This window comes from Chelonoidis abingdonii, chromosome 2, assembly GCF_003597395.2.
Source record: "Chelonoidis abingdonii isolate Lonesome George chromosome 2, CheloAbing_2.0, whole genome shotgun sequence".
Lineage (NCBI taxonomy): Eukaryota > Metazoa > Chordata > Testudines > Testudinidae > Chelonoidis > Chelonoidis abingdonii.
The window spans coordinates 231,577,023-231,602,546 of record NC_133770.1 but is presented as its reverse complement, the minus strand read 5'-3'; the positions used below and the strand labels follow the sequence as shown (position 1 = coordinate 231,602,546).

General features: G+C 40.7%; 1 protein-coding gene across 4 annotated transcripts in view; it reads left to right on the top strand.

The window, feature by feature from the left end:
- LOC116830412 (DGAT1/2-independent enzyme synthesizing storage lipids-like) overlaps positions 1-17,821 on the top strand; it is a 39,692-nt gene extending 21,871 nt beyond the window's left edge. For 3 of the 4 annotated variants that reach the window (XM_075063029.1, XM_075063032.1, XM_075063030.1), the window contains 5 exons: positions 4,111-4,275; positions 9,936-10,129; positions 11,623-11,683; positions 14,250-14,389; positions 17,111-17,821. In XM_075063029.1, coding sequence (XP_074919130.1) covers positions 4,111-4,275; positions 9,936-10,129; positions 11,623-11,683; positions 14,250-14,389; positions 17,111-17,215 — 665 coding nt within the window. In that variant the 3' untranslated portion in view covers positions 17,216-17,821. Of the gene's footprint in view, positions 1-4,110; positions 4,276-9,935; positions 10,170-11,622; positions 11,684-14,249; positions 14,390-17,110 lie in introns of those variants that run through there. The other variant, XM_075063031.1, reaches the window with a different exon arrangement.
- Positions 17,822-25,524: the final 7,703 nt, after the last annotated feature.

The window sequence follows — 25,524 nt, the reverse complement described above, 5'->3', positions numbered from 1 at the left end:
GGTGAACAAGTTTTCTCCCTCCTCCTGATAACACCTTTAGATACCTGAAACTGCTATCATGTCCCCTCTCAGTCTTCTCTTTTCCAAACTAAATAAACACCAATTCTTTCAGCCTTCCTTCATAGCTCATGTTTCAGACCTTTAATCATTCTCTTGTTGTTCTCTGGACCCTTCCAATTTCTCCACATCTTTCTTGAAATGCGGTGCCCAGAACTGGACACAATACTCCAGTTGAGGCCTAACCAGCGCAGAGTAGAGTGGAAGAATGACTTCTCGTGTCTTGTTACAACACACCTGTTAATGCATCCAGAATCAGGTTTGCTTTTTTTTGCACAATATCACACTGTTGACTCATATTTAGCCTGTGGTCCACTATGACCCCTAGATCTCTTTCTGCCATACTCCTTCCTAGACAGTCTCTTCCCATTCTGTATGTGCGAACTGATTGTTCCTTCCTAAGTGGAGCACTTTGCATTTGTCTTTGTTGAACTTCATCCAGTTTACCTCAGACCATTTCTCCAATTGTCCAGATCATTTTGAATTTGACCCTGTCCTCCAAGCAGTTACAATCCCTCCCAGTTTTGGTATCGTCCGCAACTTAATAAACGTACTTTCTGTGCAAGGTCTAAGTCGTCGATGAAGATATTGACAGAGCCGGTCCCAAACAGACCCTGCGGAACGCCACTTGTTATACCTTTCCAGCAGGATTGGGAGCCATTAATAACTACTCTCTGAGTATGGTTATCCAGCCAGTTATGCACCCACCTTATAGTAGCCCCATCTAAATTGTATTTGCCTAGTTTAGCGATAAGGGATATCATGCGAGACCGTATCAAATGCCTTACTAAAGTCTAGGTATACCAACATCCACCGCTTCTCCTTTCCACAAGGACTCGTTATCTATCAAAAGAAAGCGATCAGATTGGTTTTGACACGATTTGTTCTTTACAAATCCATGCTGGCTATTCCCTATCCCTTACCACCTTCCAAGTGTTTGGAGATGATTTCTTTAATTACTTGCTCCCATTATCTTCCCTGGCACAGAAGTTAAACTAAACTGGTCTGTAGTTTCCTGGGTTGTTTTTATTTCCCTTTTTCAGTCTTCTTGGACTCTCCTGTCTCCCATGACTTTCCACAAAGATAATATCTAGAGGCTCAGATACCTCTCTATTAACTCTTGAGTATTCTAGGATGCATTTCATCGGGCCCTGGTGACTTGCAGGCATCTAACTTTCTAAGTGATTTTTAACTTGCTCTTTTTTAATTTTATCTTCTAACCTACCCCCTTCCCATAAGCATTCACTTTGTTAGACATTCCTTCAGACTTCTCAGTGAAGACCGAAACGAAGAAGTCATTAAGCATCTTCTGCCATTTCCAAGTTCCTGTTACTGTTTCTCCCTTCGTCACTGAGCAGTGGGCTACCCTGTCCTTGTCTCCTCTTGCTTCTAAGTATTTGATAAAAAGTCTTCTGTTTCCCTTTATTCCCCATAGCTAGTTTGAGCTCATTTTGTGCCTTTGCCTTTCTAATCTTGCCCCTGCTTTCCTGTTGCATTGCCTATATTCATCCTTTGTAATCTGACCTTAGTTTCCATTTTTTATGTGACTCTTTTATTTGAGGTCATCAAGATCTCGTGTAAGCCAAGGTGGCCTTTGCCACCATTTCTATCTTTTCCTACCAATCGGGAATAGCTTGCTTTGGGCCCTTAATAGTGTCCCTTTTGAAAAATTTGCCACTCTCCTCAGTTTGTTTTTCCCCTCAGTCTTGATTCCATGGGCCCTTACTCAGCTCTTGAGCTTTACCAAAATCCACCTTCCTGAAATCGATGGTCTCTATTTTGCTTACTCCCTTCTGCCTTCCTTAAATGCAAACTCCTATGATTCAATGTTCACTTTCACCCCAATAGCTTCTTCTACTTTCAATTCTCAACAAGTTCCTCCCTATTGTTAAAATCAGTCTAGAACAGCTTCTCCCCTCTAGCTTTTTAACCTTCTGAAATAAAAAGTTGTCTGCAATGCGTCCAGGAACTTAGTGGATAGTCTGGTTGCCCCGCGTGTTATTTTCCCAACATATATCTGGATTAGTGTAATCCCCCATCACGCCACCAAATTCTTGGGCTTTTGGATGATTTTGTTAGTTGTTTTAAAAAATGCCTCTCCATCTCTTCCAACCTGGTTAGGTGGCCTGTAGTAGATGCGTAGCAGGAAATCACCCTTGTTTTTTACCCTTTTATCCTAACCCAGAGACTTCTCAACACTTCCGTCTCTATGTCCATCTCCACCTCAGTCCAAGTATGTACATTTTTAATATATAAGAGCAACACCTCCTCCTTTTCCCTGTCTATCCTTCCTAAGCCAAACTATACCCATCCACACCAACATTCCAAATCATGTGTATTATCCCACAAGTTTCAGTGATGCAACAATGTCATAGTTGTATTTTATTTATTAGACACTTCCAGTTCTTCTGCGTTATTATCCATTCTCTTCGCATTTGTATGTAGGCATCTAAGATATTGTTTGATCTTGCCTCCAGTTTTTGCCCTGACCCTCCTTCTCTCTGCATTATAGCCCACGGCCTCCCTCTTGTTTCTGATCCATCTCCCAGGTCTTCCATGTCCCCACTTACCTGTGGGGCCTTTGCTCACCTGTTCCCCGTCGAACCTAGTTTAAAGCCCCCTCACCATAGGTTAGCCAGTCTTGTGTGCAAATAGGCCTTCCCTCTCGAAAAGGTGAATGCCATCTCGTGCCTACTGTCCCTTCCTCGAATAGCATTCCCGTGGTCGAGGAAGCCAAAGACCTCCTGGCGACACCATCCTTCAGCAGCCAGCATCACCTCCATGATGCATCTGTCTCTGCCCAGGCCCTACCTTGACGGAAGAATTGAAGAGAATACGCACCTGCGCTCCAAACTCCTTCAACCCGTACTCCCAGAGCCCTGTAGTCACTCTTGATTGCTTCAGCGTCACACCTCGCAGTATACATTTGTGCCACATGGATGATAGCATGGGCTAGTAGTGAAGGCCGGATAAATCCTCGGGCAATGCCCTCTGTAACATTTCTGGATATGGGCCCCGGCAGGCAGCATACCTCCCGAGATGAGAATGTCAGGACGACAGATGGGGCGCCTCCGTCCCCCTCAGCAGGAAGAGTCTCCAACCACTATTACCCTACGTTGTCCTATTTTCAGTGGTGGGAGAGACCTCCCAGGCCTTAGGGGTACGAGGCTTTCTCCTCCTTTACTGGTGTAGGGGGTGATTCCTTTCTCTCCGTATCAGAAGAGCATAACAAGTTTACCTATTACCATGGTGGGAGGGTTTCGCAGCAGGGGTCGAGCACTGCCCGCTTGCCAAGAGCAACCCAGCTGCCAGTGTCCACCTGAAGCCATCTCCTCCATCCACCAGTGGTGCGTCAGCAGTCTGGAACTGGACAGCTGCCTCAGCTTCTCCACATGGACTCTGTCAGGATGCTCGTGGATACGGAGCTCCTCACCCTAGCCACCTCCTCTGAGCTCTCCACCTGCCGCCTGAGAGATTCCACCAGTAGGCAACTTTCACATTGATGCCCCCCCCAACCTGCGATATCATAAGTGGAAATTGCAAGTTTACAGTCTTGCAAAACACACAGAATCTGGGTAGGAAGCCATCCATGCTCTGGTGCTCTGTCTGGGCTACAGGCGCAGGTGGGGAGACAGAAAGCAGTGCTTGGCACAGGTGTTGTTGGGTCCTCCTAACCACGTAAGCCTCCCTCTGTTGAACTCCCTCTCAAACGCCCCCTTCTGCAGCTCCCTGTCCGCTCTGCTCTGCTTTAAAGAGAAAGGTTTTGGATTAGTTTGGTTTATAGGTTTTCAAGGGACTAATGGGTCACGGATAGGACCGACAAGGGACCCCCGCTCCCTTCCTACTCCCCTTCCAAACTCCCTTGCGAAACTCCCTGTTAGCAGCCCCTGGTCGCACAGCTCCCTGGTCGCTTGTACAAAGTATTGAACTGTCATGCAGCAGCTCTTGTGTTTGTCGTGCTCTATAACATGTTAACTTTTCTCAAGGATGTTGTTATATTGAAGTATGAGTGGTATAAAACATTGACACCATTGTACCTTGTACTTCTAACAGGTTATGAGGTTCATGGTCTGGAAAAAATACCAGAAGGACCTGGGCTTGTTGTGTTTTACCATGGCGCAACTCCTATAGACTATTTCTACTTCTTGGCTAAACTCCTTATACTGAAGAACAGAATGTGCTATACAGTAGCTGATCACTTTGTCTTTAAATTACCAGGTAAGGGTCTTTCTTTGCAAATAGTGAGCTTGGAACATTTAATTGTAGACACACTTTTTTTAGGGATATAATACCATAATATTACTGACACACAGTAATTAGCACAAGTAGTCAGACCATATCTGTCAACAGTCTGTGTTGGACAGGACTTTCTTTGGTGTGTAGTAGCCCAAGGCCAGCATTGTCCCAGTTTATAAAAACCATTGTATGGATTGAGTAGGATTGTTTGGTGACCATTCCTACCTCATCAGTCCCATTGGGTCTGAAAGCAAAGCAGAGTAGATCACAGCACTAAGTAGCCATTTTGATTAACCAACAGCAGCAGTTTCCTTGTCTCCTCCCATTTAATAATGCAGTCAGTGATTTGGGTGACTGGGGCGGAAGGGTATGAAATGACATTCAGCTGGGGTGATGCCCCTCAAGTTGCCAGAGGCAATAAAAATGTCTTTAATATCCTCTCCCTGAAAAGAATGCATAATGTAACTGGGCTTCAGCCCAAGAATACAACTACAAGTAGGATCGAGCCTCTTTGGCAGAAGGACTTAAAGGTGGTTTGAGGTAGGGATACATTGGTTTAGATAAATATATATGAACTCTAAATGTTAAGTATCAGAGGGGTAGCCATGTTAGTCTGGATCTGTAAAAGCAGCAAAGAATCCTGTGGCACCTTATAGACTAACAGACGTTTTGGAGCATGAGCTTTCGTGGGTGAATACCCACTTCGTCAGATGCATGTAGTGGAAATTTCTAAACTTTAAGGTCCTCCTGAGCACTAGTATAGAGAAAGTTAAAGAGGTTAAATATGGAAGCTTGTGATAATTCATTAAACTAACTTTTTATATTAAAGTAACCTAAAATGTACCTAAATGCTGATGAGGAACAAATTCCCCGAGATGCCATCTTTTGTCTTGTCCTTGAGGAAATGGTAGAATTTTTCTATAAGATGTCCCTTCTTCGCTCCTCCCAATTTTTCGTTCAGAGATGTCCTATTGAATAAATGTTTGAATAAAAAGTTCAGTATAGTTTAAGGTGCATAGATTTCAGAATATATGTGCATATTATTTAAATGGGTGAGGCAGTGTTCTCTTCTGAAGAACTTAGGTTTTTGGTTCTTAAATGAAAAGAACTGCCATGCAGTGTTAGAGCTTGTACCTGTGACGGGCAGCGATCGATCCAGCGGGGGTCAATTTATCGTGTCTAGTCTAGACGCAATAAATGGGCCACCAAGCACTGTCCCATCGACTCGAGAAGCGCAGGCGGAGTTGATGGGGAAACATCAGCAGTTAACTCACTGCAGTGAAGACCCCGCAGTGAGTAGATCTAAGTATGTCAGCTTCAACTATGTTATTCACGTAGCTGAAACTGCGTAACTTAGATCGATTCTCTCTCTTTCCTCCCCTCCCCCGATGTAGACCAGACCTTAGAATTGTTCAGTTAATGTAAAAGAACCTTAAGTCAGCCACCTTGCCCATCCAGTATATTGAATGGTTTAGATTTAACAAACAATAATACGTTAAACTTACTACACATTTATAAAAATAAATACAAAAACATGTGTAGTATAGCTGAGTTCATGGTACTGTAGGAACCTTGCATCTTCCATTTCCTCTCATTTTACTTGTACATTAATTTTTCATAAACAGCTTTTTTCATGTAATTTTAAGATTTGCAATTTTTTTTTTTTTATTTTTTTTTTTTAAGAAAATCAGTCTTAGGCAACTGAGTGGAGTCAATCTTGGTTGACGTGTGCCTCTTAACAGTTGTGGGAAAGTGGACAATTTGGTGTTTGTGTGTGCTGCACGTATACATATATCATCGGCCAGATCTTCATCTAGCATAAATTAGCATAGTCTTATTGAATTCCTGCTGAGAATCTTTCTGTATGAGTTCATGTTTGTGGACTTAAATTATTTTTTCACTGCTTCAAATTACATTTTGAAAGAGTCCTTTTTATGAACTCAGAACGCAATGCTCCTTAGCAAAGGCTAACTATATAAAAAGTTTGAACTTTCAAAGTTAGATTGTGCTTGATATTATTACCTGGGAAGGGGGAGAGGGGGTTTCCCCATCAAACCCAGGAAAATCTGTTGCCCAAGTTTAAACTTCAAAATTAGGATAAGCCTGGGGCCGAAGGAAAAATTTCTTCTTTAAAAAAAAAAAAAAATTAGACAAATATTCCATATTGCCAGCCATAATATTGCTCTGGCTAACCTCAACCCTAATTACAGCAACTTTGCAAAATGTACTCTGAAAAAGCAGCTGATTATGCATGTTAAATCATATCAGTGAGAAATATATTCTATTTTTTAGCTTCTAGAAGATATCATTAACTTCTATGTTCTTCTCCAAAACTTTAATTTAAAATAAAATTCTTAATCCCTGTCCCCCCATTGTTGTTCCTTTGTTTTACTCTTTTAAGAAATGAATTTAAAAAATATAATCAAATGGCCTAAAAATAGTGTCTTTCTTATCCTCATAACTCAGTTTGCTTAGGTCAGGTCTGCGCTAGGAGTATCTTGCTATGTCAGTTAAAAAGAAAAAGCTGCATTCTTATCACTATACCTTAAACCACCCTGTACTGCCCCTCCCCTATCCTGTGAAATTACTGTACAAGTATAAATCACAGCTTTGCTAGTATAGCTGTGCCCACAGGAGCACTGTCAGTATAGTATGCTGGATATTCTCATACCAGTAAACACTCCTTGTGCAGACATGGTCTCAGCTTTCTTTTAAAAAAACAGCAAGTTGCTAGTTGTTATCGTTGGGTAGGGAAAACCCTCAAAAATATGAATTGAGTGTAATCAGTGAAGAGATAGGTATGTAAATCTGCAAAGAGGCTGGAATAATAGCTCTGAGAAGTGCCTCATTCATCTCAGTGAGGAGGTTAACTAAGGGCTGGTCTACACTAGGGCAGGAGTTCGAACTAAGATACACAAATTCAGATACGCTATTTGCATAGCTGAAGTCGAAGTATCTTAGTTCGACTTATCTGGCCATCCTCACTGCAGCGAGTCGACTGCCGTGGCACCCCCGTCGACTGTGCTTACTCCTCCTGCGGAGGTGCAGAATGGGCATCGATTAGCGGATCAATTTATCGCATCCAGATGAGACACGATAAATCGATCCCCGATACATTGGCGGGTAGTGTAGACGTACCCTAAGATGCCTAGTGCTGATGATTTAAATGTAGTCATTGTTAATTATTTCATTCTCATGTAAGAAAAGAGAAGGGATGACAAATCTGCAGAGTTTTCTATGAGTGATGTCGCATTTTGGTGAATTCTACCACTCCATATTCTACCACTCGTATCCCCTCCCCCGCCCCCCCCCCACAAAATAGAGGAGTTATGCCCAAGGTACATAGCAGAGTCCATGGACATATTCAAGCCCCACGGAGGGGAGCTAAGCTCAAGGAGCCCAGAGAACACACACAATCCTGTTTTGAGCATCTGCACGATCTCCTGTGAGTGGCAATTCATTTTGGCAGCTCACATGGGTGAAGTTTATTTTGTGAGCAGAGCCTGGAAGAATACCACTACTTCATCTCCCCTGTCCTTTCCCATTTGACCCCTAGATAAAAGTACTGAAAGGTTCTTGTCAATTTGAAAAATGAATAATTAAACTAACTTTTGTAATTCTGACAGTCATTATTAAACTAAAATGTAAGTTGTTCCATTGGTCTGTCAGAATGTGTAGCTTCAAGCCTTCTCCTCTTTAAGGCATATTCCTTCCAAGTATAAACAACTGGAAATGCAGTCCTGCCTACATGAGGAAATCTATTATATAAATGCCCCAGAACTTCATTAACAACAGAGTTAAGGTTGCTTGATGGTGCCTTGTGCCCTTTCAGAATGTGAAGAGTGGTTCAACGTAAACTTCTGAAAACCAGGAAATACAACGTTAAGGTACATGCTGCCACCCCCAACTCCTGCAACACAACCTTAACTCTGCCCTCTGGCCCAGCATGCCAATAACACACATACTAGCATTCTGTCATTTAAAGAGAACATTTTGGGAACAGAGCACGTGAGCATTGTAGAGCAAAGTTCAACAGCAGCTTTTTGCTAAGACAAAACTCGTGTTTAGGTCTGCCTTAGCTAACAGAAACGATCTACACTTAAACATCGAGTCTGTTTCACACAAACGATCTTAGACTTGCTAAATTTAACCATCCTTAGGATTCCTTACCTTGAGGATTCCTTCTGAGACATTGCCTTGTCCCTCACTAAGCTCCAGAGACTGCTGTCACATAGATCACCAGGCAATCCACACAGCAAGAACACTCCTCTGCACCTCTGCTAACACAGCCTACAGAATTCTGTGCTGAAATGATGCATATTTGGATACTTAAGGTATGCATGCACCACTTTTCATATCACAGTGCCAAGCTGCTCTAGCTAATCTCTCCACCATTCAACACAGCTACACCTAACACAGTAAATGCAACTGGAGTTCATGCAGATAAATGCTGTAAATCAATTTGTGGAATGCAGTACAAAAATGATGGATTCCGTTAGTCCTTCCTCAGTCTATTTATTATAGATTAACAGATTTTAGGGCCAGAAAGGATTATTGGATCATCTAGTCTGTACTCGAGTACATCACAGGCAATAGAACTTCATCCAGTTACTCCTGTGTTGAAGCTAATAACTTTCAGAAAGGCATCCAGCGTTGATCTGAAGACTTCAAGAGATGGAGAATCCACCACTTCCTTTGGTAGCTTGTTAACCGTTGCACTCCCTTACTAGATCTTTTCCAGAGGTGACTGTCCACTCCGGAAGGGACAGAGTTAAGTTTGCATTGCAAGGGTGGTGTGGGAGTGGTAAAGTTTGACTTGTATCATCTGGTGTTGTGTGCTTTTCTGGTTAGACTGGTGTCTGACTTAAATAATTGAATTTCAAGGATGATGCAAGACAGGAAAGGGTTGCGTAATTTTAATTTATAAAACACGTCTGATACCAAATTGAATCTAATGTGAACAAAATTAGTCTCACCATATTTTTCTTTCATGGTAAAAATTTAGTCAGTATGTTTAGGTGCTGTTACTGAAAATGCTGAAGTTTTTTTTTAGTTTCTTTCTTCATTCATATCAACATGCTCTTTGACCATTGAAGTAAAGAGCTTTAAACAATTCCCATCCATTGCACTGGTGGATTTGGTCAGAATCAAGCCATGTTTGGAAAGTATGGCTTGGAAAGGAGGTCATGCTGCTGTTAAATCATCTCTTCATCATTGTTGATTAACCTGGCCAAAGGCATCACTGTGTGTTTTTGTTGGTTTGATTTTTTTTGTTAAGATTGAAGTTGTTACTACTGATTATGAGGTAGCACCTAATTTAATTAGGTGTGATGTACAGAGCCATTAAAAACAATCCTTTAAAGTTTAGATTTTATTGGCCAGGATTTTCAAAACCTTGTAGTGATTTTTTTGGGGAGTGCCCCATTTGGAATGCCTCTAAAGTGGCTGACTTTCAGAAAATGAGTGCTCTATACTTCTGAAAACCAGACCCTTTTAGAGGTATCTCTGATTGGGTACCCTAAATCACTACTGTTTTGAAAATCTTGACCAATATATTTTTGTTTTGAGAATATGTGAAATCAATAGCTATGTAACACATCTTAAATGTTCTGTGTTGATAACTTATTTTTTACATCTTGCAGGTTTTAAACTTTTACTTGATGTGTTTGGTGTTATGCATGGACCAAAAGAAGAATGTGTTAAAGCTCTGAAGAATGGCCACTTGGTGGCTGTCTCGCCAGGTGGAGTTAGAGAAGCACTCTTTAGTGATGAAACCTATGTTCTTGTATGGGGTAATCGTACGGGCTTTGCTCAGGTGGCCATTGATGCAAAAGTGGTGAGTGTGTGTGGAGGATCACAGAACAGAAGCAAAGAAGGTTAGATTTTTAGGTCTTTCTCTGTGGCTAATGCTGTTTTTCTTAGCACAGTAAAGCAAATGTTTATAAGTTTTATAGATGTATCATAAATAGTCTCTTCCTAATGTTTGTAACTAAATTATATAACTCTATCTCCTCTCCTGTTTCTTAATGCATGGGGAGGGATAGCTCCCTCTGTTTGAGCATTGGCCTGCTAAACCCAGGGTTGTGAGTTCAATCCTTAAGGGGGCCACTTAGGCATCTGGGGCAAAAATCAGTACTTGGTCCTGCTAGTGAAGGCAGGCAACTCAATGACATTTTGGGGTCCCTTCCAGTTCTATGAGAGAGGTATGCTTAGTTGTATAATTTTTAATTTCCTTTTTTGTCTGATACTGAAATTCAGCGAACTTTCTTTTTCCACAAGCTCATGTCTCAAACTTTTAATAGTAGGGTAGTGTATGTAGTATTGGAGTATCTTTACTTAAAATGCTAAAAAAAACACTATCGGTGATATATTATCCTAGCATTCGTTTAATCTCTAAGTATCAAGAGTCCAGTAACCAAAATCTGAGTGCTTCTGTGGCTCAAAATTATTAGTGTGACTTAGCTAAATGACTTCCATGAATTCCATCTTCCATACAGTACTAAACTGTTCTACAAGATGTTACAGATGTTTGTTTAAATTCTTAGGAAATGTGAGACAAAACATTTTGACTTCCATTGAGAAATATGCTCATGTAACTAAATGCTGGTGTAATGATGAGCGGTATAGTAGTCATACGTGGCTACAAATGCTAGCTAATGGTGTGCGTGTACGTATTTAGGATGTGGATGTATGATAGACCAATTTGAGATTAAATAACTTTTAACAATAAGGGCCTCCAAAAGCTTTTGTAAATTTAACAGCCTTATGTCAATTTCTACAGCATCATTAACAATGTATGGTTGGCAGAATATGTTAAATGTTAACATAACTCCCCATAGTTTGTCCCAGCAAATGATTCCTTATGTCCCTAGCCATGATGCTCTGCCCGATTTCATTTAGGTCTGAGACAATAACATTGCCTACACGTATATTAATCAATGGTCCCAGTCCTGCAAATCTTGCACATGTGTAATTGCTTATTTAAGTCCAGAAGGCTACTCAAATGAGTAGAGTCACACATGTGCAAATGCTTGCAGAATCCTGTTCTAAGTGCTGCGGGGGCTCTAAAGCAATATGTGACTTTAAGAAGATTGACCAACTGAAATATACTAACTGTACTAACTCTACATTAGCAGGTTGTATCTTCCAATTTGGACCTTTCAGTACTATGGTAAAATAGCTTGTAGAACATTGTGGTGTTCACTGAAAAATCAGCTATCTGCCAAATGTATTTATCAAATAAGTTACACATTTGTTTCCAGATAAACACTATGTAAAACAGCCTTCCACATATTTGCATTAAATTCTTGTCTTTCTTTTTTCTCATAGCCCATCATTCCTATGTTCACACAAAATGTTCGGGAAGGAATTAGGACATTAGGAGGAATAAGTAAGATATAAAATATCTATTTTTCTATTTTTAATTTTCTGTATATGTTCAATCTTCTTACCTCAGTAGAAATACTCTCTTTAAAATCTGTGTTTAGATTTGTAATACGGTCATATTTCTTAGAGAGGAGGAGAGAAGTCGCTTTGCTTTAGTGGTATAAACTAAGGTGGAATTGTATTGTCAGATCTTAATATTGGCACTAGCATTGGTCAGATGATGACCTACATTATTGTGTGCTCAGTGAAAGGTCTTGATAAACAAATCTGCTGCTGAATTTGCGTGTAGAAGAACAAGTTTTTAGAATAATACATTTCTCCTACATTAACATGTCTTCTATGCCTACTGTGAGTTTTCTGTTCTGAATTTGGGAGGTAGACCAGCTCTAATTAATGCTGCCTACATTTATTTAAAAGTGGGGAAAAAAATATAAACAGTTCATCTTAATTTTAATCCATATCTAGTTTGCTAATCAGCCAGAAAACGTGTGTGAAAATAAATGTGTCCCACCTCTCTCTTTCCACTTACCCCTCCCCCTTCAATTGTTCCAAAACACACACATGAAGTCTAAACAGTTTGCTCCTAGGACAGCTAGATGACAGGGTCTCTGCTGAGCCACTAGTGCAGGTTGCATTAGACACAGCTCTCCTCCAGGCTCCTGCATATGGGTCAGAGGATTACTGCAGTAGCCACATCTGTCTGTGTAGCACCTTCTGCCTCAACCACAGCCGCTCCTTCTCCTGTTTCACAGTACTACAGGCAAAAAGCAATCTTTCCTCATGACACTGCTTCCAGTCATGATCAGGGACAGAATTCTGGGCAGAGAGAGCTCGGCAACAAATGGAGAAGTGTAGGGTAGCCACATGTTCTCCATGCACTACAAAATAGACATACAACCATTAACTGATGCAGTATTCAAGATTCGTAGGCCAGAAGGGACCATTATAATCATCTATTCTGACCTCCTGTAAAAATGGCATATAGTAGAGGTGGGATTCAAACCCACACCCCCAAAGAGACCGGAGCCTCAATCCAGTTCGTTAGACCATGTAGCTAAGCTGCCAGCATAGGAGAGAAGCTACCTAAGGAAGGCATCACTGAGAATGAAACCCAGGAGCTCCTTTTCACTAGAAAGGCACTAGCTAAGCCATGGTGCTACCCTCTGTAATTCTAAAATTACAGGACCAAACTTGGCTTTTGCAAAAAGCTCCATCCCTAGAAGTGCTCCAATCTCTAGTGCCTTGGGAGTTTGTTTCTATTCTAGGAAGAATTGGGATTGTTTCGATCCAACATCTTTCCTGCTATTTGCAGTAGGATTAGTAGCTATCTTAGAGAAATTTAGTTAACTTGTTATTGGTGTATTTTGTCCTTTTTATATCTACCAGTCATTGCTTTCATTACATTTGGACTTTCTTAGGTCTTACATGCTCTGTATACAAAACTTAATAACCCAGTCACTGATGATTTTCTTATCCCTTTACACTCTGTTAAACTAAGTTCTAGTCTAAGGTCACAGGTCTAGTACTGTCACAGCTTTGAGATGACTCCACTCTGGTGACCTTGAGATAAGTGCTTTTAAAAAAAAATAGTAAAATAAATAAGCGTATGATGGAGGCCACTTAATGCTGACTGATGCCTCGGATTTTGTCTCCTAAATATCAATATATAATATGCCATATATACTCTATAGTGCAGGATGGCTCTTTGATCTTCCACATGGTGGGGACCAGAGCAGTAGGTTTTTTGTGTGTGCAATTCTCCTTTCTCACCCAGGCCTCTTATGATTGAAGGATTCCTTTCCCTTCCTTCCAGACCCCAAATTCCTGAAATTCAGGTAGCTATTCTATTCTAAATTCTAGTCTTCTATAGGTTCTTATATTGCCCGTATTACCCTAGTATCTGAGCATCTTTCAGTAGCATGTTAAGTAATATGATTTACATCTATCATATGTGGTTCATTCTCTCCTCCTCATGTTTTGGGGGCCGGTGGGAAGAGATGGGTGTATGTGCACATGTGTGTGCATTTTAGTTTGGTAGGGGGTTGTTTTGGAGATTTTTAAAAATAGATATTTGATATCCCCCTCCTCTCCCCTCCGCCCCCCCCTCCGCCAACGGGAATCGGTTGAAAAGGGTCTCCTAGAAGTGCCTGTTTCCATATCTCTTGTTAGATAGGGGCGGGTTTGCTGTCCTGTGTGCACCCTTTCTTCCTTCCAGTCATACCCCCCTCCACAGGATTTTGAGGAGGCTATCTACTAATCTTAACTCCCATCTATCTCAAGTAGCTCTTCTTGCCCTTTCAGTGGCAGTCACTGGATTACCTTCTACTGTTGGCAGAACAGAACTCTAAAAAGCTCCCTTCCAGACATCATAGGAGAGGGTTGAGGTTACTCTTGTTTTGGCTATGACTCTTCCATTTTTGCACAAAGCGAAGATGAAGGGTGGAATAGCGCTTCAAAGATATTGTTGTTCATTTGGGAACCTGAGATTAGAGGCCTGGGTTACTTTACAAGTTAATTTATCTACTGCCTCCCAAAATGCAAATGAATATTTTTTTTAAACTAAAAAACAGGATTATTTAGGTTGATATATGAACGTCTTCGATTACCACTCGTTCCTATATACGGAGAGTTTCCAGTCAAATTTCGTACATACATTGGAGATCCTATTCCATATGATCCAAATATAAATGCTGCAGAACTGTCTGGAAAGGTAAGGTTTGGGGGGGGGGGTTTCTACTTGCTATACTGAAACTGCTTAAAATACTAGTAGCTGAAAGTCCCTGCTGTCATGAAGCCGTGAGTGTTTAAATAAATAAATAGCTGAGAATTCCACAAATTGGAAAGTAAGAGATTGTGAATCCCAGTGATGATTGGACCTAGTGAACTGTGGTTGTTGGGGCAAGAGATCCACTATCTATGCATTCTCCCTCATACAGCCTATGCAGATTACCTGTAGAATAAGGGTGGTGATATTCAGTGGCCTATGATTCTTGGCATGGATGTAATTCATAAAGTCAAAATGGCTGAGAATTTAAAAATCCCAGTGAGGATTGAAACTGGTGATATTCTAAATAAAGAGATCTATCCACCATGCTTGTAGCCGTTTCTATCCCTTCACACTGACTCAGCAGAAACTCTAGGCTTCAGAGTGACATAAGGAGAGAGTGACAATCCTGGAAGCTTATTATAGTAAAAGCTGTTTTATCCAGCATGTTGGAGGAATGGGGGGTGCCGGTAAATGAAAAATGTGGGTTAACTAAGAGGGAGGGAGTTTAGGTGCGGGGCGTGGGCTTTGGGAGAGAATTTGGGTGTGGGAGGGGTCTTGGGGTGGTGGAAGGACTGCGGGGTGCCTGACCCTGGGGGCGCTCAATTCAGGCAGCTCCCCACATGCGGCAACCTGTCCTGGCTGCTCCTAGGTGGAGTCATGGCAGGCGGCCCTGTGTGCTGCCTCCACTCACAGGTGCCGCCCCTGCAGCTCCCATTGCCTGCGTTTCTGGCCAATGAGAGCTGTGGAGCCAGTGCACAGAGCCACCTGCTGCAACTCCGCCAAGAGCAGCTAGGATAGGTCGCCCCTTGTGGGGAACCGCCTGAGCTGAGCTGAGCGCCCCCCAAATCCAGTACTCTGAGCCTCCTCTTGTGCCCCAACCCCATGCCTCGAGCCCCCTCCAACACCCAAACTCCCTCCCAGAGCCTGTGCTCCACATCCCCTCACATGCCCCCAACACGCTGTGCCAACTAGGGTATAAACTGGACTTTCAATGAAGGTCAGAAATTCTGGTTTATAGAGCTTTCTGGTTGGTGAAGTGCTGGATAAAACAACTTTTACTGATACTGGAAGTATTTGTTTTCAAGTTAGTGATTTTTATCCTAGAGTTTGTTAATTAAGTGTTACATAGCACAATGTAGCCCTCTAACACACATCTATAGTTGTTACATCCCTGTCTTATGTTGTCAGAATTCATGATAGATTTCTTCATTGTTTGATTCTTGTAACCTTCTTCTGTCCTATGCTGATAGCTATAATATATGAAATGGAGGTAAGGAAGTTCTGGCACAGAAATAGGTTCATGGGCCTTTGAAACAGTGCATGGTGTTAAGCTGTCATTGTGACCCAAATAATCTTAAATTCTAGTGTGAATTCTAGCCCATTGAAAATAGCTGTACTTAACCTGTTCATGAAAGTCATTTACATTTGTCTCAAAGGAGGTCCTTCTATTTCTTGGCTTATGTAAAAGAAAGCTACTAAGAAATGTTAAACCCACCAGATCTGCTACTGAGAATTATGGATGTTAACAGGAAGTAAAATCACATTAAAGCAAAGTCATCTCTCCACCTCCCAGCTACACATTCTAGTTCTTCATCTTCTTAAGTGTCTGACCTACACCCACACAACATGCACAAGCTCTTCAAATTTAGTATGTTCATAGATGACTAGTTCAGTCATCATTTCTGTTTTATTGGTCATCTATTGTTTTATGTTCATATAATTATGACTAGCCTTTGTGAGTGCAGAGTACAGGAGGCCTGCAGATCTTTGGTGGACTGGCAGGTATGAGTGGTGCAGGCAATGGCTATTTTATGTCAATAATCAGAAGTTCTTTAAATATGTACTTATAAAATAAGCATTTTGAAAGGAGATCCTTCACTATCTCATGAAAGTTTTGACTGTCAGTATCAAATTGGTTGGTCTCGTTAGCTGGTTTGCTCTCTTTGAACTTATTTATTGAAAGATGACATAGCTGATAAATGCTTGTACTACTTAAACCCCATTTAACTCAAGCTCAGATTTCCCCCCCCCCCATGGTTTGCCTAAAGCACTAGTCCTGTAGAGCTGCAAAGCTAGGGGGATTTGGAAAAGGAGGCTTTCTATTTATCATTTAAGAGAGTTGTACGTCAGGCTTTGAAATCTTTGTACTTAGTGCCTGCATTTCCTCCAATCCTAAATGCAGACTTCAAAACCTGTTGGACTATCTCCCATGATAACTTGACCAATTAATCAAAAGGGTTCGGATATCTCCTGAAAGCTTCAGATAAGCAGTGTACTATAGTTATACTTTTCCATCATGATAGCTATGAGAGATAATTAGCTTAATTTCTTCTTTTTTTATGGAAACTTTTACATGTCTAGGCACTTAGGTGGAGGGAGCATGTACTTTTTACTGGTGCTTTACCGTTTATACTTTGTATATTTACTTATCAAAGGTAGATTCATCAGGCATTATTGGCGTCTGTAAGGGAATAAATTGTACGTGGTTTCTTTGAAAAAGATCCTACGTACATTTCCCCTGGTTTTAATTTAAAAGTAGGTATTGTGCCCTGGATTCTGGAATCTTTAGTAGGATGAAAATCTATTCTGTGAATTGCTGTATTCCCACTAGTGTAATATAAAAAAAACAGTTAATTTCCTTGCAATTTCTTTTTCTCTTAACAGGCAAAGGCTGCAATCCAGTCTTTAATAGACAGACATCAGAAAATACCAGGAAATGTATTTAGGGCTTTAATGGAACGATTTGAGACACAGCAGAAAGAAGACTAGTGTGTGGTGCATAACAAACTACACATTTACTTGTAATATTTTCAAAACTGTTTGTAACTTATATTATTATCCTCAGAATTGATTATTACATGCATTGTCTTAATGATATTTCTTTTTTAATGCAGATGTTTTCTGTATAGTTTAACGAGCTGTGAGCAATGATGATTTTTTTTTCTCCCCCCTTCAGTGACCACTATCAAACTTGAGCCCAAACTTGCAGTTTTAGTCAGGTAAAAATCTGACTAAAGTAACTCGCTTTCAAGTGCAGTTCTATATTGAAAAATAACTTAGTGAAAATGACTTTGGAGGCTTCCATATTCATGGTCTTTTGATAATTTCCATCTCAAATTTGCAGGTAAAAAAAATGTTTTGTCTAACTTCCAAGCCTACAAACACATGGCAGATTCTGACATACAAGCTAGATTCTTTCTATCTAAATACCAACACCAGTAATAGAGGTTCTTCCAAGCAAATAAAGCCCTGAAATACACCTGTGAAAACCCATTTTCTTTAGATTATGTCCTTGGCTACATCTGTACAAACTTAAATTACATTCAAAGATGTTAAGTATCAGAGGGGTAGCCGTGTTAGTCTGGATCTGTAAAAGCAGCAAGAACCTGTGCCTAATAGACAACAGACGTTTGGGAGCATGGAGCTTCGTGGGGAAACCCACTTTCGTCAGAAGCAGAGGGAAAATTTCCAGGGGCATATAATATATCTAGCTAAGCAATAGAGATAGAACGAGTTACTTCAACAAGGAGACACAAAACAATTATCCTGATTTGTGCCAATTACCTTTCTCCCGGAAAGGTATTAGAAATGCAATAACATAAAACCTAGGACACTTCAACCTCTGCCACACTATAGCAGACCTAAAGTGTCATGTCTACACAAAAAAAACTTCAAGAACCAAGACTTACAAAAAAACGGAGCTTCATTCAATCGTCAAATATGACTACCGCACACTCAGAGATGAAACAAAACGAATGGCTCAACTACAAATACCAGTTCTCCTTCTGGTTTCACACATCTCAACTCTAGAAACAGGCCTCATCCTCCCTGATTGAACTAACCTCATTATCTCTAGCTTGCTTGCTAGCATATATATACCTGCCCCTGGAAATTTCCACTACATGCATCTGACGAAGTGGGTATTCACCCACGAAAGCTCATGCTCCAAAACGTCTGTTAGTCTATAAGATGCCACAGGATTCTCTGCTGTTCATTCAGAGACGTTGGCATAGACAGGTGTAGCTAGTCACCTAGCTTTACATGCAGAACCTGTAGTCCTGGTGGTAATGCTTCAGCTGGAAGGTATCCAGCTTTATTGTTGGAGCCCAGAAAGAGTTTGTGGAGCTGGAGCTTTATTAGAAGAGAAAAAACAAAACAAAACACCCTCCTTCCTGCCCCCAAGAAACTGAGCAAACTTCTTACGGAAACCAGTAAGACACAATACATATGGAATCTCAGAATACTATTTTGATGAAGTCATTTTTCAGGGTAAAAACCACGTTTTTTTTGTCCCTGACTAAAGACAGTAGCCCCATAAATCTGCGAACAGAACCAGATTTTCTGGCACAGTGAACTGAATGCCTAATGTTTCAGAAAGAAGGCATGAGTAATATTCAAAACTGCAACAGTCAGAATTTTTAATTATATTACAAAATAGAATGCAATGTATAATGTTCTTTTTTCAGAGTTTCACCATATTCAGCAGTGTAAACAGACTGTATAATTTTTGTATCTATGTACCTCACTATTTTTGTAAAAAAGATATACATTTTTTTTAAACATCAGAATTACTAAAATATGACTTGCCCTCAATTATGCAGTCTTCACTCATATAATACCCTCACTGAAGTGAGTGAGGGGTTTGCCTGAAGAAGGAGTTGCAGGATTGGGCTAGCTTTGTTCATTGACAATAAACTGAATTTATATCTTAACTGAATCACTGACTAATGCATGAATTGTCTGAATAGCAAAATACCTTAAATATTTCATGTAGATAAGTACTCAGACTGTCAGTGACTGTAAAATTAATGTCTGGGAGTGTTCTTTAATTGTAGGAGGCCATCATCTCCTGGTAGGCCTTTTTAAAAACAAAACAAAACAAAACACTTTATAAAGAGACAAAGAGCAAATCTCTTTCACTTAACTGTTACAGTTTGGTTAATTCCTGCAAACACTTCTATGCATATGCCTTACTTTACACACAACTTAGTCACAGTGATTTAAATAGGATGTATGTGCATATGTTTGCAGGATCAGGGTTTTATATTCAGTGTAGAGTCATTGTATGGGGAGGAACAAATGTCTGTACATTATAAGATCTGCAGAAACAGTTCATCTCTGTTTGATTTTAAATGTTTAGTTAAAATGTTTAAGCTTGAAAAAAATTATGTTGTGAAAACAAATGCCCTTTCCACAGTCTTTGTTGATTTGTGATCTACTTGAAAACTTAAGGGGATGCTATCATGATCTAAGAATAACTTCAATTTATTGTTCTGTTTCATGCATTAGACCATTAAAACTGAGAATTTTTACCAAAACTTATTTTTGTGTAAGTTAGATATTTTATTTTTGCATTTTTCTCAAGGTGGAGAAAACAGATTAACTAATTTGTAGTTACCTTTCAGGATGCACTAGGGCAGTGCTGCACTGTTGGAGTAGCACACAATATGGGGGAACACTTAATTTTTTTTCCCATGGGAATTAAATGAAAGAGAGAGAGACCTATTACATGGATCTTAGATTTTGAAAAACTTGCTTTTACTTCACATGGGGCCAAATTTCACCTGACTTTGTCCCTTTAATTTAGGAAGTATTGAAACCTAAGTATCAAATCAAATGCAGTATCTGTACTTTTTAGATATTAAATACACTTTTTGTTTGTATAGGCTTTTCATATTTAATTCTCTATTTGTGATATGTACTGTATAAACATACCCTAAGGACAAATAAAATTGAAATTACAACTGGAGTAGACTCCTGAAATTACTTTATGATCACTGTGTATGGAATAAGTGTGAGAGTACATGTAACTTGGCCATCTGAAACTACCAGTGGATCTGAGCAGCAGAGTAGAAAGTGTCCAGTTGTGGGGGAGGAAAAAAGAAATAGAATACCAAAAATCATTATTAAGTTAAAGGAATAAGAAAGCATTGAAAGGATGGATGTGAAAAATGTTGGCAACTGTTCTAGGACTATGGAGTAGGTATTGCCAAGGGTGATTAGTGGTAAGTAGCTATTGTGTTGTGTGTTAGGAGTAAGTTATTAAAAGAATGCTGTAGTTGCCTTCAAGATGGATGGCTAATAACAAAAAATATTGTATAATCTGCTGAACAGAAGATAATTTTTGCCCCTTTATTTCAACTGAGATGCCATAACAAAGACAGGAATTTTCATACAGGTTAGAAATGTACTACTATCACACTAAATTGGAATTAACACTCTTTCCCCTGCAAATCCAAAATCTTTCACTGGCCAGTTTCTTGGCTGCTTTTTACTGGCAGTTAATATTCATCCAATAGCGAATTTAGTGGCACCGAGATTACTGTAATTTAATACTGAATCTCTAAACTAAAATCATTTATATTTTGACAGAAGATGGAAGCTAGAGAAGTTCATCATGTTACAGTGTAGATCCTGTTTAAATAATGAATTATGCAATAGATTTTGTGTTGGGTTTGCTGTACAGTGTGCTAAGGTGGCAATTTATACCACTATACTTTGTGAAAGATTTGCAAGGGCTAAAATGGAGTTTTTCACATTGTAATGATAAATGTTACAGAGTTGATTATTACTAACTTCTATAAACTTGTCATAAGTGGTTAGCTTGAAGGACGAAAAGTGCACAAGTGATGAAATAGGTGAGGACAGATAGCTCCTCGTAGAGAGGTGTAGAACAAACCATACTTAAATAGAGAGTGGAATTTTCTTTTCAGTAGCTGCAGCAAATACAGTTCTTTAAGTGTGTGTCACTGTGGAATCCACAGTAGGTGCACGTGCACCTCATGCACACATGACTGGATTTTTTTGATTAGCAGGGTCTGTTGAGTCCACACATAAACCCTGTGCAAACTCATGCTGTCACACAAGAGCATAAAGTGGGGTCTGGCCATCTCTCAATTCCCTCTGAGCACCCATGGGAGTGAGACAACCTGAGGAGTGTCCAACCTGCTAGTTCTTAGCTCAAGCTAAACGTCAAAATCTTCTGCAAATCTTCAAAACCACTTCCCATCTCTGTCTGTTTTGATTGCCATGAATTGATCAGGAATCATCTGGACAGAATTTTGTTGGTCAAACTCCCCTTTACAGAATCATACAGAATCCCCCCTAAGCAGGGCTTATCAAATGGCCGATTTGAAACCTGCGGCCTTCAAGCCCAGTCCTTCCTGCAATGGACTAATCCTCTTTGGCACAGTAAGTATTTCTTCTGCGTGGGGGAATCATACACTCCAAGCATATGCTGTGTATGCTTATCCTTCTCCATGAGGACATGCAAGTCCTGAGATATGAGGCTGAAATTTCGCCTTCTGGAACAGTCCATGAAGATCTCATCAGAGACAGAAGAAATTAGGTCCAGAATCCTACTAGTAGTCAAGCCAGAATCATCCAGTGCCCCATGGAGCAGACAGGCAATGCGTAAGATTACAATGGAGAAGATGGCACCAAAGAAAGACTTGACACAGACACCAGCATCAGCAGCAACAGCAGTACCAGAACAAAAGCTGTCCTCAGCTTCAACACCAAAGCCAGCACCAATAGCTCAGGTGGTGAAGTCAAACACCAAAAGGGCCCACTCCGAGCACTAAGGCAGAAGCCAAGGTCAGTAATAAAAATGTTAAATAAAATTGATCCCAAGACCAATGCCTCAGGAACTCCACTACTAACCTCCCTCCTGCCTGATAGAAGTCCTGTAAGCTCCATACACCACCCAGGGATGGAGAGAGAGATCAGGCTGCAAAACAGCAGCTTTGGATGATGAGATGCAAGCAGAACCAGGTCCAGCATTAGTATTCCGACATCCATTGCCACTGATGCAGACTCCAGTACCAAAAGCACCATATACATCAGTGCTGCTCCTAGAGGACATCTATTCCTCACCATCACTGAAATATACATTCTCCCTGTTGTGGAAGAAGGACAAGGATTTGTAGGGGATCTTAATGCATGTCAGTCTGTTAGCAAGAGTTAGGCCAGCTGTAACTCTTATGACGTGGAACATGTAGAAGCAAGGATAGTGTGAGACAAGTAAGAAAGAACTGTGTGAGAAGTTATCACTCACGACCTTGCCTAATAATCAAATGCGTAGACTGGCGCCCAGAAGCTGAGGAAAATAAGATAGCAGGATGGCCTATGCATAAACAAACTGCATCTGTTGCTCATTACTGTCTGTAATATTGCTTGCTATTGTCTGTAACAAAGGTATAAATGCTTGCTGAAATTGTTTACCTGTTGAGAGACCTGTCCGGGACAGGGGCAACCCTGTGTCCTAGGGCACTCCCTCCCTCAATTACAATTGTTTGAGAATAATAAAGTATTTGATTTTGCTGTACCCAAACGAAAAGCGAGAACTGCGTTTTTCTCCGACACTGTCATCAAGCAGAGAATCTTCCCCTTGGAGTTCTTTCTACTCTGGGAAGTGTGCCAGGTGTGTACCTGGCAACTACAACCCAGCAATATGATTTTTCTGCTAGATGTACCTGTAATGCATACTCTGAAATGCTTTCTGGTGCAGGAGTGATCTGTTCTGCAATGCCCATATACAAGAAAAAGAGGCCCTGATCTTAGTTTTGGCCTTTTGCGCTACGTGCTCTGCATAAACATAAGAAACAGTCCTTGCCCTGCTAATCTTACAGTGGAAACAGACAACTCAGAGAGAGAAAGCTAGTATTCTGATTTTACAGATGTGGCTCAGGGAGACTAAGTGACTTGCCCAAGATGGCATGGGACACCTATGGCAGAGCTATGTATTCAGTTCAGATTTACAGACCTCTAATCCACTTCTTTAATGATAGGATGAGGCTTCATTTTATACCATTCAGGGAGGGTTTGATTCTGCTGAGATACCACTGCAGGGTATCTCAGGGCAACTGCAGCTTTAACCCTTTTCTGCTCAAGAAATGCCTGTTCAGGTCCTGGGCCTCTAGCAGTCAGCTTACCCTGGACAGGGACCCGTGTCCCGTTCCCCCAAGACAGGAGTTTAGATGCAGTCTCCTTGCACTCACTGTGATTCTTCCCAAATAGTTCTGACTAATGTCCCACCCATGTGCTATGCTTTCTCTCAAGGGGCTATGACCAGGGTGTGCCAATGGTTACAAGTGACCCAAACAGCTCTTTCAGAAGAGGACATTTGTTTAACGATAAAAGCATACAGAGAAAACAAAAAACAGGATCTAAACACTTTACCAGTAGCTCCTCGTCAGTCTTGTGCAGACTGTAGCAGGTTCCAGTCTTTCCAAACCTTCATCAAACTTGGGTCCTCCCTCGGAAAAAGGTCATGTCGCGGAATCAAAAAGAAGGCCCCGAATCTCTTTTAAGCTCAGTCTTTATGTCCCAAAGCCTTTGTCTCCCAGCCTCCAGAAAACAGGCAGCCATTGTCCCCTTCCCCAAGGGAGTAAGGCTTCAGAGGCTGGGTATCTGCGTTAATTACCCCTCTGCTCATTCCAGATTCGACAGGGAATCCCCCCCAGTGAGCCAAGACCATACACATTCATATAACATTTATTGATCCCGAAGGGATATAATTATTCCACAGGCTCATGTCATCTGGCTCATCTTAGTATAATAGTCCCTGAAGTTTACATGCTTTGGCTCAGTTATTTGGATAATATTCATAATGCTAAATACAATAGTCTTAAGAGAAAAGCATATCTGTCACAATCACCACTCAGATGTTTCAGGACCAGAGCAGTTGTTGTGTTACGCTTCTTCCTATTCATCACTGAGTTTGGCCAGTAGAGTTTCCAGAATGTGCGGATGTAATCTTCTTTTGGCCAGTGTCTGAAGAAGAAATGGCCAGTCAGAGCTCTCAAGAACAATCCAGTATTCTACACTCAATGGTTATTCATTTCTTGTAGTGTCTTGTCCAAGTGATAACACTATGTTCCTATGTGTCATAAGGCATTATATTGGGTAGTTGCATAAGCACACATTTGTTTTTGGCAGATGCCGCTAGGAAATTCCTAAAAACCAAGAGAGGTGCTTTACAGATGTAACCCTGCCTTTGTGGGGCACAATTGAGAATACCAAATTGCTGAGAAGTAGGGCAGATACCTCGAAGTTGGAGATTATTCTCCCATGAAATATACCAAACCAGCAACAAAAGTAAACTTCTGTTTCACCTCACTGGCTAACAAGAACTCATAAAAGCAGTTTCCTTAGGCATTCCAGTCCTTGTATCACCACCAAAAACACGAGACTTAGAGAGGAGTGGTTCTTTAAAACCATCTACTCAAATAAAAGGGGCTTCTGATCCCCAAGGACCAGCCACACACCCAGGTCAATGTACAACTCAGATCTTACCCAAAAATCACACTGATGCCAATCCTTTAGTATCTAAAGGTTTATTTGTAAAAAGGCAAGAGTTAAAAGTGGATAAAGGAGTCACATACAATAAACGCAAAGTTCTTAGTTCAGGCTTGTAGCAGTGATGGAATAAACTGCTGGCTTGATAAGTCTCTTGTTGCTTCCAAATCATTGGAAGGTCCTCGGTCCATTAGTTAGAATGCTCCCATTAGTATAAGTTCATAGTCCAGCGCTGGAGCAGGAAAGAGGCAAAATGGAGGTGTTTCCAGGGCCTTTTATAGCTTTTGCTGTGTGGAGATAATCCCATTGTTCTTACTGTGGAAAATTACAGTAAGAAGCTGGCCTTTGGAGTCACATGGACAAGTCACATGTCCATGCATAATTTTGCTTAGTCACAGCAGGAAATCATTACCTATACCTCAAACAGCATGTTCACAGGGAAGTCTCTTCAGGATAAGTGGGTGTCTTCCATTGTGAGTTAAATGTTCTTCTGATGGACTACTCAATTTGAATAGTTCCTCCAAGACGTGCTGCCTAACTACCTTGTGGGCATTACCCCAGGAGCAAACATTTGAAATCCAGGTCTAGAGCCAATACTCATAATTTCAAATACAAATTGATACATGCATACAAATAGCATAATCATGATCAGCCAATCATAACCTTTTCATGGACACCTTACTTGACAACCTTTGTACAAGATTTGTTGCAAATATATAACAGTGGGTTCAACAATGACTTATGATTTAAATGGTCATATTTTAATCAGATAATGTCCC